The sequence below is a fragment of the Leopardus geoffroyi genome, chromosome D4, assembly GCF_018350155.1.
Source record: "Leopardus geoffroyi isolate Oge1 chromosome D4, O.geoffroyi_Oge1_pat1.0, whole genome shotgun sequence".
NCBI lineage: Eukaryota > Metazoa > Chordata > Mammalia > Carnivora > Felidae > Leopardus > Leopardus geoffroyi.
This window is the reverse complement of record NC_059342.1, coordinates 72,101,028-72,123,493: the sequence shown is the minus strand read 5'-3', so window position 1 is coordinate 72,123,493 and position 22,466 is coordinate 72,101,028. Positions and strand designations below refer to the sequence as shown.

Sequence of the window (22,466 nt, the reverse complement as noted above, 5' to 3'; positions counted from 1 at the left end):
AAATGTCATACCCACAAACTTGTGACGTATTGCAACCATTTTATTAATATGAAGCACTGAGATACATCCTTTAACAGGAGTATTGATTCACTACCATGATTGTGTATCGATACTCTGATGCAGTATCATACTTGCTTCAGTCAAATTATGTGTGAATTGCTTTCACTTCCACATGTATAAAACATATATATTTCATTGTTTGAAAGAACAGCACACAGCCATGCACCTCCTCTTTCTGGTTTAAATGCATGTAAATACACTCATGTACACTGGATTTTTCATGGCTCAAAGACTTCATAATACATGAACAACTTTTCAGTACACTATTTCTGCTCCATCTTTTTTTTTCTTTAACTGAAGGGGTGGGGGAAGCAATACTGTGGTACAAAAGACCTTTTTACAAGGTCTCTTCTGGAAAAATGTTTGAGAATAGTTTTAGTCCTATAATGACTGTAATCAAGATCATCCTACAAGGACATGAAGGTAGATTCACTCTCCTGGAGAGTTTCTGATCTTATTAAGAATAGTACGACAGGGGGAAAATAGTATAAACACATTCTGGCAGAAGACTCTCCTAGAGAGATATTTTGAACGTATTTCAATCCTAGAATGACTGTAATGAAGATGACATGACAGTTGAAATCATTTTGCTGAAGAAGTTCGTGTCTAAAGACACAGTGTATTGAAATGCTGTTGTAATTTTTTATGTTTTGTGAAAATATGAGGCCATGGAAGCAGAAAAAGGTAGCACTAGGACAAAGAATAAGGAAACACTTTTAAAGAATAAACACTTAACACATAAAAATTTTAAATGGTATCTAATAAATTTTCATGTCAAATATTTTAACTAAAGATACAAATTTTAAATGGCAACTAATAAATCTTCATGTCAGATCATTTAACAAAATCCACAAATAGATTATAAAAATTGAACAATCATAAATGTCTTATATATAAAGTTTTAAGGGAAAGTTTAAATTTCTATATTATTCTGTTTAATCAGATATTTGAGGAATTTTAAGTACTGCTGAGGAGCAGTTTTTACAATTCTAAAATAATTCAGCTATGAAAATAATATCACAATTAAGGTTTGGCACAGTAGCATTCCAGCAATCCTCAGTCATCCACAAATGTTAACCGTCCAGGCCCTTCATTCTTCATCCATCTCCTGTATCGCTTCCATCTAGGGTCATTTGCTAATTTTTTCTTTAGTTCTTCCTCTTGTTCTTGTTTATAAACCTGTAAGTATAAATAACCCTAAATGACTTTACTATCCAAAGGGAAACGTGTGTCATTACTTTTACAGCATATTAATATTTTTCAAATATAACTTCAGGTAAAAGTTTCCTGTGAATGTACACAGTCTTCTGAAGACCATGCATCTAAAAATACTAAGCAATTAAGCACCTTAACATTCAGGGTTAAATTAAAAAAATTTATACAAGAACTTAGTAATTTTTGTCACTGATTTCTGTAACCTGAGAATACATTCGTTTCCTTACTGAAATCATACATCAGCTGAGTTTAAATTTTTTTTTTTTCAACGTTTATTTATTTTTGGGACAGAGAGAGACAGGTCATGAAAGGGGGAGGGGCAGAGAGAGAGGGAGACACAGAATCGGAAACAGGCTCCAGGCTCTGAGCCATCAGCCCAGAGCCTGACGCGGGGCTCGAACTCACGGACCGCGAGATCGTGACCTGGCTGAAGTTGGACGCTTAACCAACTGCGCCACCCAGGCACCCCTACATCAGCTGAGTTTAAAGGGTGTAAACATTTCCTCTCCACAATTAATATCCAATATTAGAGAATCACACTATTACTTTAATACAATACTCTGAAAATTTAACTGATGACTTTCAGTATTTGTTAATGCTAACGAAGGGAAAAAATGACCTTTTATATACACTTGTCTCCAAATTGAACTTACATCTACTTTTATCTTTGAAGAGAAGTTTTAGTTTTTCAAAATATTTTACTAAGGTTCCCAAAGAGGGCTAAATAAACCACAAAGGTATAGAACAAAGAAGATCTTCATGGATGTCAGCTGAAGCTAAATGGACAAGTTTTCATAACCAGTTTCATCAAATTGTAGAAAGAAATGATTTTACTACCAAATTTTAGGAGGTAATGACTAAGATCACCTCATATAATTAACATATGATAATTAAGCCCAGGATAGTACTCCATGGAAAATACAGTTTTGTAAACTGGGCTGCTTACCCTACTTAAAAGAGAAAACTTTTCAAATAATTCAGGAACAAAACAGTATGTTACCTTCCATTTTTATGTTATTTACAAGCAGGCTAACTACATCTACTTGCGAAAACATTCTGGCAATTCATAGTAAGTTAAATATAATTCAGACTGGAACCCTGCCTTCAGTAAAATCTATTTAGGACACCACCTATAAAAAGGAATGTTGGGGTGCCTGGGTGGTTCAGTCAGTTGAGCATCTGACTTTGGTTCAGGTCATCATCTCATGGTTCATGAGTTCAAGCCCTGCATTGGGCTCTCTGCTGTCAGCGCAAAGCCTGCTTTGGATCCTCTGTCTCCCTCTCTCTCTGCCCCTCCTCCGTTCACGTGTGTGTAAGCATATGTTGTCTCTCAAATAAATAAATAAACTTAAAAAAAAAAGGGAATGTTTATGAAACTAAAAAAAAACACACTTCAGATTTCTTAAGAAGGTCTCACTGTATTATTTTTTTGTTTTGTTTTAAGTAAACTCTACCCAATGTGGGACTCAAACTCACAACCCTGAGATCAAGAGTCACATTGGGGCACCGGGGTGGCTCAGTCAGTTAAGCTTCAGACTTCACCCAGGTCATGATCTCGTGGTTCATGGGTTCTAGCTCCATGTTGGGCTCTGTGCTGACAGCTCAGAGGCTGGAGCCTGCTTCGGATTCTGTGTCTCCCTCTCTCTGTGCCCTCCCCCACTTGTGCTCTGTCTCTCAAAAATAAACATTTAAAAAAAATAGGAAGAAAAAGAGTCACATGCTCCACTGTGGTGCCTGGATGGCTCAGTCAGTTAAGCGTCTGACTTTGGCTCAGGTCATGATCTCAGTTTGTGAGTTCAAGCCCCATGGCAGGCTCTGCACTGACAGTGCAGAGCATGCTTGGGATTCTCTCTCTCCCTCTTGCTGCCCTCCCCCTTTCGTGCTCGCTTACTCTCATAAGTAAGTAAGTAAATAAATAAATAAGTAGATAAATAAGTAAATAAGTAATAAGTAAAGTTACATGTTCTACCAACTGAGCCAGCCAGGCACCCCATCACTGTGCTTTATTCTTATATTTAATAACATCAGTCAATTAATTTCACCCCAAACCTAATATAATATCCTTATGATGAGATTACTAGTTCCTCTAGGACTTTAGCTAAGCAGCTGCTCACTTCAAGGTAAACTAGTATAGATGACAATTATGTAGCATTTATTAAACTGCCCAAAATTTAGAGACTTTTTTTTTAAATAAAAGTTAACTTTTCATAATATGTTATTTATTATACAGAAGATTCTGTGCTCATTTATTTTGAAATGAAGTTATCTCAACTAAATTTCCATCTCTTATTCCTTCTCTGTTTTGTTTTTTTTTTAATCTCTGGCTAAGTTTACATGACTGAAAGAAAATTTGGGGAAGAACAAATTTCAATTAGAGCAATTAACAGAAAGTTGTTGTGAAACCCTTGCAAACATAAATATTATCCCACTGCAGTTTAACACAACAAATTAGACCCTTCTTAAGATTTTCAGCATGAGTCAATTAAAGTATTTGAAGTTCATCTCTTAAGACAAATTACAGGTTAAAAACCCATTGTCCCACTACCAAATATAGTCACACTTCCAATAAAAATTGAATCTTTATTATTTAAATCTTGGATTTCAGAAATTGGAGTGCATTTCTGTGATCCGTTCTCATACACCAAATTTTAACTTCAAAAGTAAGATAACACTAAAATCCCAGCAGAGAGTAATTACTCACCTCATAATTCTCTTTTATCCAGAGCTCCCGTTTAAGAAAAGTTTCTTTCTGATGATCTTCTAGACTATCAAACTGAGACTTTGACATCTTCATGGATTTACGTATGATATACAGTCTTTCTTCTTCCCCATATTCTTTGCCTTTGATGTTAAAGTTATAGATCCACCGGCAATACCAGACTATATATGAGCACAGGTGAAAAGGTGCTAAGAGAATCTGAAACAGGAGAAGATCACATATCTGTGGTTTCTGATAGCCTCCCTTTATATCTATTTTACTTTTTATAATGTTTTTTATGATGCTCTCCTCCTTGTCACGAATTTCCTCTTTGGACTTTTTGTTTCTGCCCTTCTCTTTGGCTTTTCCAAGCAAACCCTGCTGCTTGGCAATCTCCATGGCTTGGATACGGTATTTGGGCACTGTGGCCAGGTAGCTGATTGCCTTGTCGTAGCTGTTCCACCAGCTGAAAAACTGGAATATTTAACAAAGAAAAATGGGTCATTTTTACTACCAAAATGCATCTTGGTGAACACCTCCCCCCTCCCAAAAGCCATTCTGATTAAAAATAGGGATCTCAAGGGGTGCCTGCCTGGCTGGCTTAGTCTGTAGAGCATGCAACTCTTGATCTCGGGGTCATGAGCTTGGCATAGAGCTTAACTTAATTTAAAAAAAAATCGGGACCACAATCATGTTTCTCTGTAAGTAAAAGATAAAATTGAATAATACCCCCATGTACATGGGATCTCAGGCTAGATAAATCAAGTAAGCCCTGAGCTGGGCCAAAACAGCCATTAATTCAGACAGAAGATAACCAAGATCAGAAGATAAATCCATGGAATCACACCATACCTTTCATTTCACATCTTTACGAAATGACTTTCCCTAGATCACTATTAAAAAATCTCTCTCTCTAAGACTGTGAGACTGTAATCTACATTCTGGAGGACGAGTTAACTGGCAAAACTAGCCAGTGAGGAACTTGTTTAAAAAAGAGATCACAGGATATAGACTCAGGCACCTATATTCATTCCCATCTCTTTCCTAAACCATCTAGATATATCACAGCAATGCTCATTATATTCTGAAGTAAAAGATTCAAATATGTTTGAACTCGTATTTGACTGGAAAACATCTGGGACACCTGGGTAGTTCAGCTGGTTGAGCATCTGACTTCGGCTCAGGTCATGATCTCTCTTTCTCTCAAAACTAAATAAACATTAAACACACACACACACACACACACACACACACACACACACACACGGACTGTGACTGTAAAACATCTAACTTATTTCATAAATATATACAAAGCATTTTGTTAATTGTCAGAAAAAGCCCTACTCCTCACTATTCCACACATTTCATTTGCTGTTTTACTGAATGAATATTGCAGTTACACCAATAATATCTTGAAATATCATAGTAGCAATCTATTAGGACTAAGGAAAAGAAATGTTACTAGGATATCACATTATCTAAAACACAAAGGTAAAATTATCCCTGCTTTCCCCTTTGAAGGGAAAATACTTCTGCAAAAGCGGATACATTTAAAATACACGTTAGTTTTCAACAGGATTTCTATTTGTCATATAAAGTGACTCTCATTTCTGGGAATTAAGCTGGAGCAGCAGTTTTCAGACTAGCAAATTGCTTCATTCTAATCATTTGACATGTTCTTTTCCTCTAGAGAACATAACAGGTGTGGTTAGTTTAAGAATAGTAGGAAAAACTCACTTCAAGCTGAAGTTAAATTTTTGTGACATTTAGAAGAACATGAAAAGTTACTACGGCTCTTTTAATCTGTTTCAGTAGTTTTCAGCCTAAGCAAGAGTGCCCTTAGTAGGCAGTGGAAATGTGTGGGACATTTTTGGTTGTTATAGTAATGGCAAGCACTTCTGGCATTTTGTGGATAGCCAACAAGACTTATTAGTTCATATTAAGAAGTTCAGGTTTGGGGGGCACCTGGGTGGCTCAGCTGGTTAAGTGTCCGACTCTGGATTTCAACCCAGGTCACGATCTCACAGTTCCTGGGTTCGAGCCCCATGTTGGGCTCTCTGCTGACAGTGTGGAGCCTGCTTGCGATTCTCTGTCTCCCGCTCTCTCAAAAATAAATAAATATTTTTTAAAAAATAAAGAAAAAGTTCAGGCTTTCCCTAAATTTAATGAGAAATCATTGAAAAGTCCTACAGAAATAATGATATGATCAGGTTAACATTCACTCTGGCTGTTGGGGGGGAAATACTCTAAATGGAACAATGAGAAAAAGATCTATTGTTGAGTTTTTTATAGTTAAATTATGACATTCATCATTGATTTCTTGGATTTCCCATTTACAATGATTCTAATGTTATCGATTGGTTGAACAAATGAATATTTTTCTAGTCTAAAAAAATTAGTCTCAACTGCAAGTAAAATTTTATAAGAATTTATAAGTATAAATTTTATAAGAAGGTACTTCTAGGGGATCCTGGATGGCTTAGTCAGTTGACTGTTTGACTTTGGCTCAGCTCACGATCTTGCGGTTCATGAGTTTGAGCCCCGTGTCCGGCTCTGTGCTGACAGCTCAGAGCCTGGAGCCTGCTTTGGATTCTGTGTCTCCCTCTCTCTCTGTCCATCCCCTGCTCACACACACACTCTCTCTCTCTCACAAATAAACATTAAAAAAAATTTTTTTTTTAAAAAGGTACTTCTAATTCAGTTTTAATGCCCAGTACTAGGCAATGTGCACTCAAGCACACACACGAAGACATACACCTCCATTAATACCCACCTGAAACACCGAAATAGCACATACACTGACCAAAATCACAACTCTAACATCCACTTTGGGGGCTAAGCGCCTGCTGTAGTAATGATAGTAATGGCTATAGTACTCTTCTGGGTGATCCAGCATGTAGTCATAATCTTTTCGTGTTTCTTCATCCTGTAAAATAACAAGATACTCAATTTCATAGGACATTTCATTAAATGGACTTAGTTTGTAATCTGTTAAGTCAAACAGAATTTTATAATCATGTAAGATTAATCTGAATAAAAGAACTGAAACTAGCAAAATAAAAAAATTTCCCACCACTCTTCAAAGGCACACATAAATTTGTTTCTAGAATTTTAATATTAGGTATAAAGCATAATAAAAGTAATCTCTCCAAATTCGTAAGTGTTGTTAGTCCTCCTGAAAAAATAAAAACATTTTAATAGCAATTAACCATGATGTTTTAGGCAGCGTTATGGTGCTAATAAGGATGTTGTCACGTTCTTTTAACTTCAGAACATGTTGATACCTACTTTCAATAATTATTTATAGGAACAAATGTTTATCTCTATTATAGATATTCGCCATCATTTTCCAGCCTTGTGTAGAAAGTTTTCTGTTGAAAGCAATGATTAAGACAACAAAAAGCAGACAAAGCCAGTCTGTGCCTTATAAAACTGAATTCTGCTCATCTCCAAGAAACACTGATGCAGTATAATGGTAAAAAGTTTAACTTTGTGACTTCAAGTGAAATCTTTAGCCTCTCTGAGCCTCACTCTTCCTCATCTGTAAAACAGAGATAATATCTACCCTTCTAATTTTACAGGGTTATTTCAACATCAAGTGATACAACATTATAAAAAAATGTTACAAATACAGAGTATTTTACTATTATATTGTCACAGCCCAGTTCATAAATAAGGTAACATATAGATCTTTCTTAATTACACAAACACGTTGAAAAAAAAAAAAAATCACAGCATTCTGAAATGCTGCTCTGAATGTTCACAAATAAAATATTTCTTAAAACCTCTAATTTTAATCAATTTCAAATAGAGATAAATGCCAATCTCTTACTGAGCTACATAGGTTGAAGAACTCTACACGGGGTTATGATTTGCTTCTTTATCACACAGGAAACCTATTTTGTCTTTCTTTTTTTTTAAAGTAAACTCAGGGTGCCTGGGTGGCTCAGTCAATTAAATTAAGCGTCCGACTTCAGGTCATGATTTCACGGTTGGTGGGTTTGAGCCCCACGTCAGGCTCTGTGCTGACAGCTCAGAGCCTGGAGCCTGCTTCGAATTCTGTGTCTCTCTCTCTCTCCGCCCCTCCCCCTCTCATGCTCTGTCTCTCTCTCTCAAAAATAAACATTAAAAAAAAATAATAATAAACTCTTCCCCCAATGTGGGGCTCAAACCCATGACCAGAGATCAAAATTCGCTTGCTCTACCAACTGAGCTAGCCAAGCGCCCCCTATTTTGTCTTATGTCCAAAGAGTGTTAAAGAGTAAAACCACAACAAATTCTTTACTCTCTGTAAGGGAGGGAGTACAACAGAAACCATTATGAAAATTAAAAATCTTATTTAACCTAGAGGCTGTCTTTCTAGCATGAATTATTTAATATTCATAAAATTGTAAATTCTTAACTAAAGGCATTTCAAAATCTACACCCAGTGCTCTACTACCACAGATGAAGGCTCTGGGGTCTATTCAGGACCTCCTGACTTTTCCAACGTATAGTTTCTGAGATTTGAAATGAGTTTGCTAATGACAATATCTCCTCTGTACCCATTAAAGTCATTATATGTTTTCTAATAAGAATTGTGAGTTTGAGCACATTCTCAGTGACAATTCTCTTAAATTCAGTACATTCAAACTATTTTTTACCTCTGACTAGAATTTGAAACCAAATAAACTAGTATCTAGTATAATGAAATTTAAATATATTTAAAGTCTACTCTACAGCACTATTTGGAGGGCCAGTATGAGAACTGTCTGTTATTTAGAGAGGGCTAAGTTCAGGCTGTTTTTATTTTCAAATGCACTCTTTGAATGTTCTTTTCTGTTAAAAAAAAAAAAGATTTTCTTGTGGCAATTGGCACATGCCTCAACTGTCAATCCATTATTCTTTCTATAAGGCATTATATTTTATAGCTTCTAACCTAAAAAGGGCAAAACTTTATAGGTCATACAGATAGCTCTGAAGACTAAAACCCACATATCTTGATGTATCTCATTTTGAGTACTTTAAGGCATCTTTTAAGAATTTTTCCATTCTCCCTTTAGTTTTTGCTTTTTGGACTAATTTTATAGAAATGTTCTGCTTTTGGCCTGAAATCTTTGACTTTTCATTCAGCCTCCCAATCTTGGTAGATGCCTTTTGAAATGCATTTCTTCAAACACAATTCTTCTTGCTCCAACTCGATTACATGTAGTGGTTTTGAAACTAACTGCCACACTGATCAGATTCCTAAAGAACTCCAGCCAGCATCATTATCTACACAGAGCCCTTTGCCCAGCCTGACTGTACTCCTCCTGGTTAAAGTATACAGCACTGTCTTTGAGTGTGACTGAAATCTGCTATGTGAATGTCATGGGTCCAACAGTTATCCTCTCGTCTTTGTTCTCTTAGTGAAGGTCACAATCCATAGAATGCAGATATCCCTATTCAAACATTTCACCCAGATCTTCTACCATGGTCACCATCTTCTCACTGGTCCCTAAATTTGTGACTTACTTCATTGAGTCCTGAGCTCTTCTAATAGGATGGTCAACTAATGTTCCAGCAACCAGCCACTCCAAAATCTGAACCTTGTGTCTGGCCTCTCTGCTGCAACCAGAGCCTGTGAAGTCTATTCAGAGCCCTCTAGTGAGGCCTCAAATTAATTCCCGCAAAAGGTTTCAGGATCAAGTCTGACTTCACAGGATGGTTTTCTTTTCTATGGGGTCACCATAAATTTATGACCCCGTTTTTGTCACGATTAAAGACAAGAAAGGTTGGCCACCTCCTTGTTATAGGATTTAATCAGCCAGAATCTTTACTCTTGGGTTTATAGCTTTCTCTCCAGATTGAAGAAAATTATCTTAGGCTGAGGTATGCATAATATACCTTGGAAGGTATTCAAGGTTGGCACAAATTGGAGAGTTAGTTTTCAACAGTCTAAGTCAAAATTCTACTCTCTAGTAGCCTACAAAGTTTAGAATCAACCTAGTAAGAATACTAGGTTACCAACGATACCAGGAATACTAGCAGAAAAGAATACCAGGAATACTAGCAAGGATACCTGGAATACTAGCAAAAAAGAAAAGACAAGAGGCTGAGACCCAATTGAAAGCTACAGGTACATACATATTTTAAAACCATTATATTTATTTTTTCTCCCACCCATCCTGGAACTCAGTCCTCAATCTCCAATGATTCCCTGTGGCTAGTAAGTTAAAATTTCTTGACATGCAACAAGGCCTCCATAACTAGTGCACTCTTACCTAGCAACATCTCATCACTTGCCCCTCTTTTGCCCATAGCAAACATCAGATAGTAATTTCTGAAATTTGGTGTGTTCTTCCAGTACAGCATGCCCTTTCATACCTATGTCTTTGAACATATAATTCTTTCTACCTCAAATGCCCATCCCTTTCTTCCAACCTCATGAGCTCCTATTAATCCTTTAGGACACTCTTATTACATATGTGACCTATTTATTATAGCACTTATCACATTGTAATCATTCGTTTTTTCTTTTGCTTGAGTGAGAACTTCTGGAAGATAGGTAGGGTGACACATTAATCTCTGTATATCCAAGACCTACCATAGTGCCTGGCATTCAGTAAGTGTCATTTAAAAAATGAGTAAAATTTTGTAAAGGCTCTCCCTCACTATACACAGGTCTTCATCTCACCAGGAAGGCCGGTGATTATTTCACAAAAACTTGGGCTTAGCAGAAATGACTGCTTGATTTCATAGCTTATGAAAATATGTACTGTGGCTAAAACAGCTTAAACCTTAAAACAGTTTAATGTCTTACCTTTCAATAAGGTAGTATTTTTTCTTTCAGCAATTTTGTGGATCTTAAGGTCCCAGGGTCAGGAGATTCCAACTTCTTTCCAAAACCAAAACCTTTATACTTGTTTCTTCCTCCTCTCTGTCCTGAGCCTTGACCAGCAGGGCAATAAGCTCCTTGTTTCTAATCTCTACAGGAAAAAATGGTGCTTCTGCTGGTGTCCACTCCACTCCCAATCCTCTTGGGCATATGCAGGAGGACTGGAACAGAACCACCAATATCTAGATCAAAAGTGAACAAGAGGAAACCCACAAGCAAAGAAAGCACTGAATCCTTCCTTCTCTTATGAAAATGATCATTCCCCCCCACCTCCCCAGAGGCAAAAATATATTATGTTCTTGCCCTTGAAGAAATAATGAATTGTTTGGTCTCAATATACATAAATTGCAATAATTTGTATTGCAGCCACTTATACATTAAAATTTTTCTGTTACACAGATAGTAGAAACCATTTTAGGTTGGATGTTAAAGGCCAGGAATCAATAGTATATTAAAAAAAAAACGTAGTAATATTTTTGTTCATTCTTAAAAATATATATTAATCCCATTTTAAAAGAAATACACACACACAAATGATCCTTTAAAAAAAATAACATCTGTTCCTACATTTTTATCCAGGCCATTACATCCTACTACAGAGGAAGGAAATTCACTGCTGTCAGTTTCATTTCTCTCCCTGCTTCCTGACCCCAGTCACTATGCCACTGTCTTCCCATGTCTTCTCTTCTTTCCACATGTGACCTCAACAACTTCCACGATTTGCAGTATCACCTACATACTAGTGATACTCGGATTTGCTTTTCCTGTGTCCTCCTATTTTCAAATATCTCCTAAGCATTTCCTAAATATAACATAACTATCTCAAAACAAACATGCAAATCTGTCCCTCCGTGTCAGTTAATAGTATAGTATCACCATCTACTTGGTAACCTGAGCTTTTAAAAACCTTGGTTATTTTCAAATCAGGGGCGTAATTACACGGGGCATTAAGCCTGTGCTCAATTCAAAGGAGGATAAAAAGACAAATAAGATAACGTCCTGGTCTCAAGAACTCTTCCATTTAGAACAATCTAGCAAGAAAAATGCAATTTGATGTGCTAAGGAAGAAAAGACTAACTCTGCCTGAGACCACTGGTAACAGAAACCACAGCAGAGAAGAAATAAGTACTGGATCTTGAAAAGCAAGTACAGTGTAAAATGTGTTCCAGGCACAGGTAACATCAAGTGTTGAAGTACAGAAGCATCAATGAATTTAATGGATTCAGCGAAGGTTGCACAGTAGGGAAATTTAGGAAGAAAGTGTAGTAAATGTGCCCAGGAAGACAGATTTGGATAAGAACCATGGAGAGAACCTTGTATGCCATGCTGAAGTGCTAGAGTAGTATTGTCTGTGCTATTCAAAAACAAAATGTTTTAAAGCATGAGAACAATACCACTAAGTAGAAGTGTTTATTTTTGAAAGCTAACTCTGACAATATCGTGCTTAATGGAATGAGGGTGCCTGGCTGGCTCAGTCCGTTAAGCATCAGACTCTTGATTTCAGCTCAGGTCGTGATCTCATGGGTCAAGAGTTGGAGCCCCATATGGGGCTCCACGCTGATGGTGCAGAGCCTGCTTGGGATTTTTTCCCTCTCTCTGCCCCTCTCCTACTCATGTACTCTTGCTCTCTCTCTCTCTCTCTCAAAATAAATAAGCTTAAAAAAAAAAAAAAAGAACAGGATATCAAGTTTAGAGAAGATGCTAGAGAAAATAGTGGAAGATTCTGAAAAAGGAAGAAAAAAATTACTGGAATCTTTTCAATTCTTGGAGCCTCCTGGGATTATCTATTCCTGAAGGAGGGTTGCACCTTTATAGGGACAGAAGTAACATGTAGAAAACTGGAAGTAATGCAGATAATTCTTCTTCACAGAAAGATAAATTGTGTCCAGTGGAATACAACTGACCATTGCCTTGTCATACTGGCCAGTTTTACAGGCACTTTAGTGTTCCCTGTTCGGGAATGTGTGGCAATTTTTCTCTTTTGAACTGATTTTAATATCTTAGTGGTTCCTTCATTAATTAATTAAATAAAATCTGACAATGTTCATTTTGTGTTTATATGGGTCATAATTACATCCTCTTTTAAAATGTATGCTTTAACAAACATAACAAGATGGACTTCTCAAATGTTTAATTTTGGGTAACTATGCTACAAAATGAGACACAACTGAAAATATGAACCTAGAGAACACAGATTTTAGAGTTGTCACAGATGTAGTTGAGTTTCACCAGGAAGAGATTAGAAAACAAAAATAAAAAAGAGTACCCAAAGGATAGAACTCTAAGGAAAAGCAATGTTTAAGGTGTTGGCAGAAGAAAAGATTATAAAGACTGAAAAGAAATGACTAGAAAGACAGGTGAAAAGGGAGAGAATAACACTGAGGGTGTTTAGGGAGAACAGCTTAAAGAACTATATGATCAGCAACATCAAATGCCACAGATCACACCAGGAGGGAGAAAGGAAGAGCAGCTCTCAGATCTGACACCTAGAGCACCACTGTTCACCTGAAGAACAATTCCAGTATGTGTGCTGATACACGTCAGTCTACGGCAGCTGGAAGGAAAAGGAGGTGAGGAAGTAAAGATAGCCAACAGTGAAAAAAGAAGAAAGATGTGACAGTAGCTTTGAAAGAAGCAAAATTAAGGGAAAGGAATGTGAAATGAACCAACTAAGAGATTTTCAAGTTACCAAAGAAGAATGACAAAATTCCAGAAGATGGTGGAAATGAATTCAGTCAAAAACCTCTCCGTCTTCCCTAACCCATTCTCAATATTGTTCTCAGAATTTTCTTCCTGAGAGAAACATCAGGTTGTGTTATTTCTCCTCTTTAAAACCTCTGGTAACTATTCGATACATAAAGTTCGAATTCCTGAACACAGATTAAAAGGTTGTTCATTATCTGATCCCAAACTATGTTCCAGTCTCCTGAAACATCTCCATACCATATGCCTGACAGGCTTCTAACCTAAAAGTAGTGGATCCTCTAAAATCTGTGAAAAATGCAATAAGGGTCTCTGTGCTGTGAATATCTCAAAATGTTCTTTTTACCCATGATAAATCTGCACAGGCTAAATTAAAATCTCAAGTGCTCAGTTTCTGGCCAGAATTCTATCAACTCAGTCGTTTTTGTGTTAATCAAAAGCTCTGATTGGGTGTTGATAACATCATGTGTCAGGTAGTCACAGAACTAAAATTAAATACATCTGGTATACAATCAGTCTTTGCCATAAGTAGGGAATAACAGTTGAAATTAAGAGATCAGTAAAAAATAAACACTTATGGACTCACAGCAGAAATAGTGTGTGTGGTGCATAAGGTACCACACCCTTCTTCTGGGCCCATGGGAGAAATCACTATCGAACATGTCCTCCTTCCTTCTCACTAAACCCAGACAAGATCTCAAAACCTTTACAAGTGTTTCAGGGAGTCATAACCAATCAGAGTTGACATGTAAAATGAAAACTATCTGCCATCAAGCTTAATTAAGTTGGCTGTTTATCAGCATCACAACTGTATTCAAAATTTACATGTTTTTTATTATTTTTATGAATACCCAATTATTATGAATGATTGATTAATCTGGATAGATGCTAGGAAAGAAAAACAATAATTCTAAGAAATGCAGTTAATCGTTCCTCAAAACAAAGAGTACTTCAGAGAAATATAATAAAAGTGATCATTGGTGGAGAAAATACTATTATAATACCTTACCAAACTAGATCTCATTCCTGGAATGAGTCTTACATACTCATGACTCCATGTTTTTGTTGATCAGGTTTTCCCTCTACCAAAAATATCCCTTCACTGTCAACTGTTGGTGACTGTTCTAGATCCAGATCAAAGAGTACATTCTTCTCCAGTCCCCAAAGAAGAAATAATTGTGTCCTCTCAGTGCTGCAATATAACCTACACATTTTATTATATAACTTAAATAAATAATAACCACACAATAAGTACCTGTCTCCTTGTTATGTTAAAAGATTAAAGGCAAGAACTGTGCCTTCTTCATTGTTATTGTCTCCTCCCTCAGCGCCTCCCTCAGTACCAGTTACAGAAAGGACTGAATAAGAGAATAAACTAAGGAAGAACAATAAACAGTCACATAAAAGGGTAGGGTGTTCAGAATCCCCCCCCTTATGCCCAATTCTTCATAAGTGCTAAAGCTCTGCTACACCAACTAGACTGATAGAAACTAAAGTGTTCTTGTGACTTCCCTGCCAAGACAAGGCTAAAGTAGTAAAAGGCTCTCACTACAGATCTCCTACCTTATCAGATAACATTCATGCCAAGATCTTTTGGCAATACTGCCAAGATCTTTTCTGTTCTTTTGTGATTTTGCAAAATGGTGTCAAATTCTATTTTCCCATTTTCTAAGTGCATTCTTTCCACCTGTTCCCTCATCTGCTTACTTCTGTGCCTTCCATATTCCATCTACTTCATCCAATTGTTATCTATATTCAAAAAGGGTTAATGTTTTCACTCAAAAAAACAGAATTTATCCTTAAAAATAGATGTGCATTTTCTCTCATGAGGGAACTTTTCATTCATAGCCATCCAATCTACTTTATCTATACCACTCTTTAAAACTAGAGTTAATTTAGGGTAAAATACCAAAGTAGGCTTCACATAACAAGGTCACAATGTCAGAAATCCGCTTTCAATTTCCATTCAATCTGAATCTATCTCCAAATATGAGTTTTCATTTAGCAAACATTCATTATCTGATGTGCCAGACACTGAGCTAGGTTCCATGGATATACATACAAAAAGGCAAGGAGATGGTTTAGTGAAGAAAGGAGGGCTACTCCATATTTACAGTGCAGTGTGATAAGTGCTATATCCACATAAAAAGATTCAATGTTGACACAGCAAGTGAGAGTCCATTTACTTAACTTCCAAAGTCCACAAATTCCCTGAATCCCAGTAGTCGAATACACTAAATACTATTTCACTGTCTTAACTTTGCTTATATGATGAAGCAAATATAACAGTGTGTAAAATCATAATGGTTTGACGTCCTGCTGAGAACTGCATTTTTAAGTTATTTGAAAATCTGAACTAAGCATGACTTGATGAAAGCATCTGACCAGTGCCTTCGCCTTCCACAATTACCCATCCTTCTTTTTCTGGTTTTCCTCAGTATCTCTGTGCACAGGTAGAATCCGTGTTGCTAAAATAACAATGACCAAGTGTGATATCTCCTGTCTTACCAACTGTATTTAAACCCCGTTAGTGTACTTATTTTTTTAACAACCGCCATCTTAAAAAGCCTCTCTCTCTCAAAGAGGTATTTATTTGACCAAGACAACTTCAGGCATAAATCCACAAGAATTCACAAATATAAGTTCCCATTTTGGTGATGTATTTTATTATCAACATTCAGAGATCCTTGGTTATTAGAAGTTTTGATGGAAAACCACTATAAGCTTATAATGAAGATATAATGTAGCTTCTTATATCACATATATTAAAAATATTAAGAGACTTGAACAGACTAATAATAAGAGAAATCAAAAGGTTATCAAAAAATTATGGGGGAAGAAAAAAGACTCCTAGCTCCAATGAATTTATAAGTAATCATTTCAGATTTCAAGAAAGGAAAAATTTCTTTTAGATACACTGTTTCAAGATGGAATCTACCTGTGCATTTTACAAAGCAAATATAAAATCAACTTCTTCCATATGCCAGGAATAACTGCACATGGCTATGAAGGAGGACACAGTCTTCCCAAGTCCCTTCCTCTTTCTGGCTGGCTTTGTACATAGTACACTTCTCACAGGGTTTACTGTTATTCTTTATGGAGAAAGATACAGCGCATACCAAAACTAGCAAACAGAAAAGAAGTGGTCCCAGGTAGGCATCTGCTACCTCCATGAGATGATATGTGGAATTCTAGATAGGCTTCTGCATCTCCTTATTCCAGAGCCACTGGAACCTACCAACTCCTCCCACTATTCTATCTGATCTGCTGTTAGCAAAGGCCATGTGAACCTCTTATCCCTCACAAGCCCTGATTCCAGCCTGCAGATATAACTCAAGTAGTAGTTACATCCCCATTGCCTCAAAGGGATAATTTGAAGGCTGAGGCTGTCCAAATTGGATGACCCCAGTTCATAGATCTTTGCATTACCCAGAATTGAATTCTCTGGCCGCTTACTCACAGTTTTTCATTATGACAGAAATAAAACCTGACCACCCTGTTTGTTTTTAATAACTTCCACACACAGCAAATCAAAGTCCTTTTCTTTATTCCAGGAGAGGGAATCTGCAATGAAGTTTGAAAAAGAAAAGTTTCTGGAAGTGTTCCACTTAGAAGTCCATTCTATAACTGTAAAACTGTTTTCATAGAGCTGAGCTAGGTCTGATTTTCAGGGTCCAAACAATCCCTAGACATCCCTTTCCTCTGACAGTAACTCTGAATGGGGCTGGGGAAACTACTGCACATTCTCCCACTCCCTCCTCCATCAGCACAACTCCAATTGTTTCCTGTTTGGAGACATTTGTAGTACTGCAAACCTCTTGTTGGAATCAAGATTAAAAGTGTTACTTTTGGGGTGCCTGGGTCACTCAGTCAGTTAAGCGTCTAACTCTTGATTTCAGCTCAGGTCACAATCTCATGGTTCATTAGTTCCAGCCCCATGTCAGGTTCCACACTGACAGTGCGGGAGCCTGCTTGGGATTCTCTCTCTCCCTCTTTCTCTCCACCTCTCCCCAACTTGCTCTTTCTCTCTAGATAAATAAATAAACTTGAAAAAAATTTAAGTGTTACTTTCTCCAGACATACCAGTTTTTAACTGCCAAAAAGTGCACAAATTATTTCATTGAGCTTTCATTAGCTAACCAATCAACCCTAAACTTTAGAGGTAAAACCTTTTAGAGGCAACCAATGCAGATCTGCCAATCAGCCTCCAAATATGTATCTTCAAGAAAATGGCAAGAATAGTTAAGAATCTTGGGGTTCCTCCCAGCAAGAATTTATCTACCATCTCTCATCATTCTTGGTTCTCGTTTACTAACATGCTCACCACTCTCATGCCAAACCATCTCCAACCCCAGCATAAGGCAACAGTTGCCAGTGTTTCTGCTGCCCTCTCTTCTGGAAGTTCTCCATCCCTCCAGTGCTTCCTTATATGCCACCAGGTCCTTCTGCCTGTTTGTCTGAACCACTAGATTTCCTCACTGCAGAAAAACACAGATTGGGGCTTTAGATGCTGGGTTGTCCTGGATGGAGAAGTTCTTTCCCATTTTTGGGAAGTCTTTCTTCAATCACTCTATATCCTAAATAATAAGCAACTAAACCCTCTGGTATCTGCACTTTCCCCATGCCCCACTCATTCTTCAGTTAATTGCCAGTAAGAATTACAATCTAAACAATGCTAGTCATAATTTAGCAAACTCAGCACACTCATTAATATGACTCCGTATTATATAAACTGCTCTGGAAAGCATGAATGAAAAGCCTTTAACTCCTTGTTTCAGTATTTTCAGCTCTGGGAAGCTAATCTATAAAAATAATCCATGGTTAAATTACAGTATACCCAAAGTAGTCATTAAAAGCAGACAACATAGCAACATGGAAAACTTTGACTCCAAAAAAAAAAAAAAAAGGAGGGGGGCGCCTGGGTGACTCAGTCAGTTGATCACTCCACTCTTGATTTCGGCTCAGGTCATGATCGCAGGGTTGCGGGCAGCTCAGAGCTGAGTGTGTGTGGAGCCTGCTTGAGATTCTTTCTCTCTCTCCCCCTCTACCCCACCCCCACCCACCGCAAACACACTGGTGATCTCCCTCTCAAATTAAAAAAAAATATATATATAAATATACATAAAAAAATATATATAATATATGTATATATACATATATATACACATATATATGTGTATATATATATATATATATATATATATTTTTTTTTTTTTTTTTAAGGCTGGAAAGAAGTACCTTACAATTGCTGTAAATTGCTGGTACATTTGCATGATGGGGCCCTTGAAGCAGTAACATTTCCATCCAATAGGAGTTATATTTATGATTCCTTATATGGTTTGATTTTTGCAGTAGGAGAAGAGAACAGGATCAGGCTAAATCTCCCCATCCCCAAAGGACTCCATAAAGCCTTTGTCAAATGACTACACACATATTCACAAAACTTTTCCTGTCAAAACTTCTCAGAGTCTTGAATCCCAAGTCATTAAGCACCTATTTACAGGTCCTATACAGTGGATTTCTCACACTTATTCAATCCTAATAACCCTCTGAAGAGGTATCACGGCTTTAATTTTGCATATGAAGAAACAGCTACTGTGACATATTGAGTCACTATCCAAGGTCATACTTGGGGTGTAGGAGCCAAGAGTCAAATATCCGGTCTTCTGACTGCTTGTTCATTGTTTTGTTTTTCTAGATCCGTAAACCCACGCTAAATGGCACATTTAATACCATGCCCAGAAATCAAGTTTCTGTCATGTCAAATTGGCGCCATCACAGTCATTCAATATTGGAGACCTTTCCTGTGTTCTATCACAGATCCTGGTAATAACAACTACCTTGCTTTACAAGTGTAAGCTACACGTTTTTAAAGCGCTTTCACTAAATCCTTAGATGCCCAAAGCTTTGCAAAACTGTAACAAAAAAGGAGAGGGCTGTCCCCCAAGGCCCGAGGGGGCTCCCATCTTTGTCAATGAGCCGTATGGGTTCTTTCGCGGGGCCACGTAGGAAATCGCGAACATCCTAGATAGGAGTCGTCGCGGTGGCCGCGCCCGGAGTCGGGGTCACCGAGAACCCTGCTCCGCAGGCCAGGAGTCTTCGCAACCCATCTGCTCCCCCAGACCTCACCTTAAGAGTCTCGTAGGCGGTCGCCACCAAAAGGAAGGCCTCTTCGGCGCTCTGCGGCGTCAGTCCCGGGCCCTCATCGCCAGGCTCAGGCCGGTAGCGGTCGGGGTGGTAGCGCCGGGCCAGCTGGCGGTAGGCCCGCGCTATCTCCGCCTTGCCGGCCGTGCGGCTCACGCCCAGCACCTCGTAGCAGTCGCGCGTGCCGCAGTAGAGCCCCTCCACCAGGGCCCCCGCGGGCCGCACCAGCAGCAGCACCAGCAGCAGGGGCGGCAGCAGCACCAACCAGCGCCGGCCGGCAGCCCCGGCTCCCCGGCGCGGAGCGAGCGGCGCCGCCATCCCGGCCTCGGCCGCTGCTCCACCACCCCAGCACCTCTGCCGCACACCGCCGTGCACCGGGCTCCGCCTCCCCGACCTAACTCCACATCAGCAGGCGCCGCCTCCGCGCAGGCGCACTGGGCACTGCTGCGACAAGCACTTGTTTCGCGACCGTTGCTAGGGGAGAAGGACGCCTCATCCGCCGGGCCGCTTCCGGTATGCAGCTGACCGCTTTCCTAGCCTCAGCTGCTGGAGGATTTGTTGTTAGACTTAAAGGATGTCTCAGTGTCGCACGTAACCAGTGTGCGCAGAGCGCTTTACGTAACGTCCACGGTACCCTTCACACGCGATCTTTTGTACAGCCTTACTTCACCTGCGTCAGTTGGTAGTCTGGCTCTCTTACCGTCTGGTTATCGCCGTGAAGATGTGTGCACAGGGTTTTAAAGCGAGTCCCGAGCCCCAGACGCCTTCCTTTCACTAGTCCCGTGCTGTCTTTCCCAAAGGAAGATGAACTTAGAGATTGTAGTCACTCTCTGCCTGCTGGGGACCCTTAAAGGGTTTCTCAGCCTCCACACTGGTAACATTTTGGACAAGATAATCATTTGCCAAGTAAAGGGCTGGCCTATGCATTGTAAAATGGTTAGCAGCCCTGACCTCTACACGCTAGTAGTACCACCTATCTGAGCGTGACAGTCAAAAATGTCTCCAGATATTGCCAAATGTGTTCTGGGTGTAGAAAAACAATACAGGCGGCTCACTTAAATTTGAATCTCTGACACAACAAATAATTTCTTAGTGTAATTGTATCCCAAATATTTCATGGGACTATACAACAATATGAAGAACTTTGCCTCAAAAAATGTGTTTCTATCATTCGCTTACTACATATTGAATCTCTAATAGGAGCTAGGCACTGTTGGAGGCTCTGGGGACATAGTGGTGAGTAAGGTAGACAAAAGTTCTTGATCTCAGGGAACATATATTCTGGTGGAGGATGACAGACAATAAACAAGAAAATAAGTAAACTTTAAGATATGATAATTTCCTTTAAGAAAATGAAACAAAGAAAAGATACACATATATGTATGATATATAGCATACATACATAGAAGAGAGAGAGAGAATTAATGAAACACATAGGAGAGTCACCTAAGCTGAAATTATTAGAGCCAGGGTCAATTGTTAGGGTCAATTCCAGGACATCTAAACTGACTTTGAAGGACAAATAGAGGATGACTTGAGGAATGGGAGTTAGGGAGTTTTGGGATAAGGGAGTTGTGAAGGAAGTACCAAGAAGGGGAAAGAGGCAGGCAAGAAGAGAACATGAAGCTTTTCAAGAAATAAAATATAGTCCATAGGACTGGGATGGGAATGAGGAGTGAAGGGGATGAAACCAGAAGCAGCCAGATTGTGAGGGGACATTTTATTCCATGTCAAAGAAGTTACTTTTTATCCTAAGAGCAATGGAAAGCCAGAGTGGAATTTTAAGTAGTAAAATGACACCTTCAAATTTGCACTTCAGAAAAATTACTTTGCTGAGAAAATAAGTTGGGAGATGTCAGGACGACCATTATGAGACAGTTTTAAGAGTCCAAGTAAGAGACGCTACAGGCCCATTTCAAGGTAGTACACTGAGAATAGAGAAAGCATAGTGAAAAGTTGAGGCACTTTCGTGAAACAAAATGGGCAGTTTAGGATCATTGGTTCTGGAGAAGCTAAGGAGAGGAATAAGTCATGATAATGCCCACATTTCTGGATTGGACAGCCAGGTGCCATCTCTAAAATAAGGAACACAGAAGGAAAGTGGGTTTATGGTGTAAGATGATGCATCCATTTGGGACATACTGTGTTTGAAATTCCATCCATGTCCACATCAGAGCATGGCACGTCCATATTTGAAACATTTGATGATTCTCATTGAACCTCACATCCCATGAGGCTCTCAGATATGCAGATTTCCCAGTCTACTTCCTCCATGCAAGCTCTTCTTATAGAAGCTCATTGCTACCTGTTCAGGCTCTCCTTCCCAACTGGAAGAACTTGCTGTTCTACCTTGAGTTAAAGGAAATTTTCTACATTACAAATGTGATAGTGTTACTCTCACTCGACTTTGCCCTCAGGTTAGAGTTCAAATACTTTAGCAGGCTCTCAAGATTCTGTGACAATCTAGGGCCTCATACACTCTGCTTTTGCTCACACTGGTCTGTCTGTGTAAAATATCATCCCTCCCCTGCTGCAGTCCCCTCCAACCCCCTATATCCTGCAGGACTTAGAGATAGTTCTCTTCTATTTGAACTCTCCCCTTGTCGTGTCATAGTCCCACAGCTGATTTGGAGCTTTGTACTCAAGATCAAACTAGCAGAGGGAACGCTCACTTCAGAGCAGACAGAACTGTGGTGGATATTAATTTAGTGCCTCTGAGTTGCAATCTCACAATTCCTTGCCCTGGGGAACAGGACTCTGCAGACTGCATTTCCCCCATGGCCACCTGAC

At 38.7% G+C, this 22,466-nt stretch overlaps 1 protein-coding gene across 1 annotated transcript; it reads right to left on the bottom strand.

Annotated features, from left to right (window-relative positions):
• Positions 1–22: 22 nt before the first annotated feature.
• On the bottom strand, positions 23–20,085 carry LOC123593135 (dnaJ homolog subfamily C member 25). Its single transcript, XM_045468670.1, has 4 exons — positions 19,662–20,085; positions 6,747–6,899; positions 3,977–4,447; positions 23–1,239 (listed from the first exon to the last, which is right to left on the bottom strand). Exons 1-4 carry the CDS (start codon positions 19,992–19,994, stop codon positions 1,117–1,119), a joined length of 1,080 nt encoding a protein of 359 aa, XP_045324626.1. The 5' UTR covers positions 19,995–20,085; the 3' UTR covers positions 23–1,116.
• Between the last annotated feature and the right edge of the window lie 2,381 nt (positions 20,086–22,466).

What these genes read in the sequence shown, in the direction of transcription:
- LOC123593135 (XM_045468670.1), bottom strand. Translation starts at nt 19,994, where the DNA reads ATGGCGGCGCCGCTCGCTCCGCGCCGGGGAGCCGGGGCTGCCGGCCGG. An exon ending in GTGCTATTTCGGTGTTTCAG is followed by an intron (nt 4,448 to 6,746) that starts GTGGGTATTAAT and finishes TAAATATTCCAG; the next exon opens with TTTTTCAGCTGGTGGAACAG. An exon ending in GGATAAAAGAGAATTATGAG is followed by an intron (nt 1,240 to 3,976) that starts GTGAGTAATTAC and finishes TTATACTTACAG; the next exon opens with GTTTATAAACAAGAACAAGA.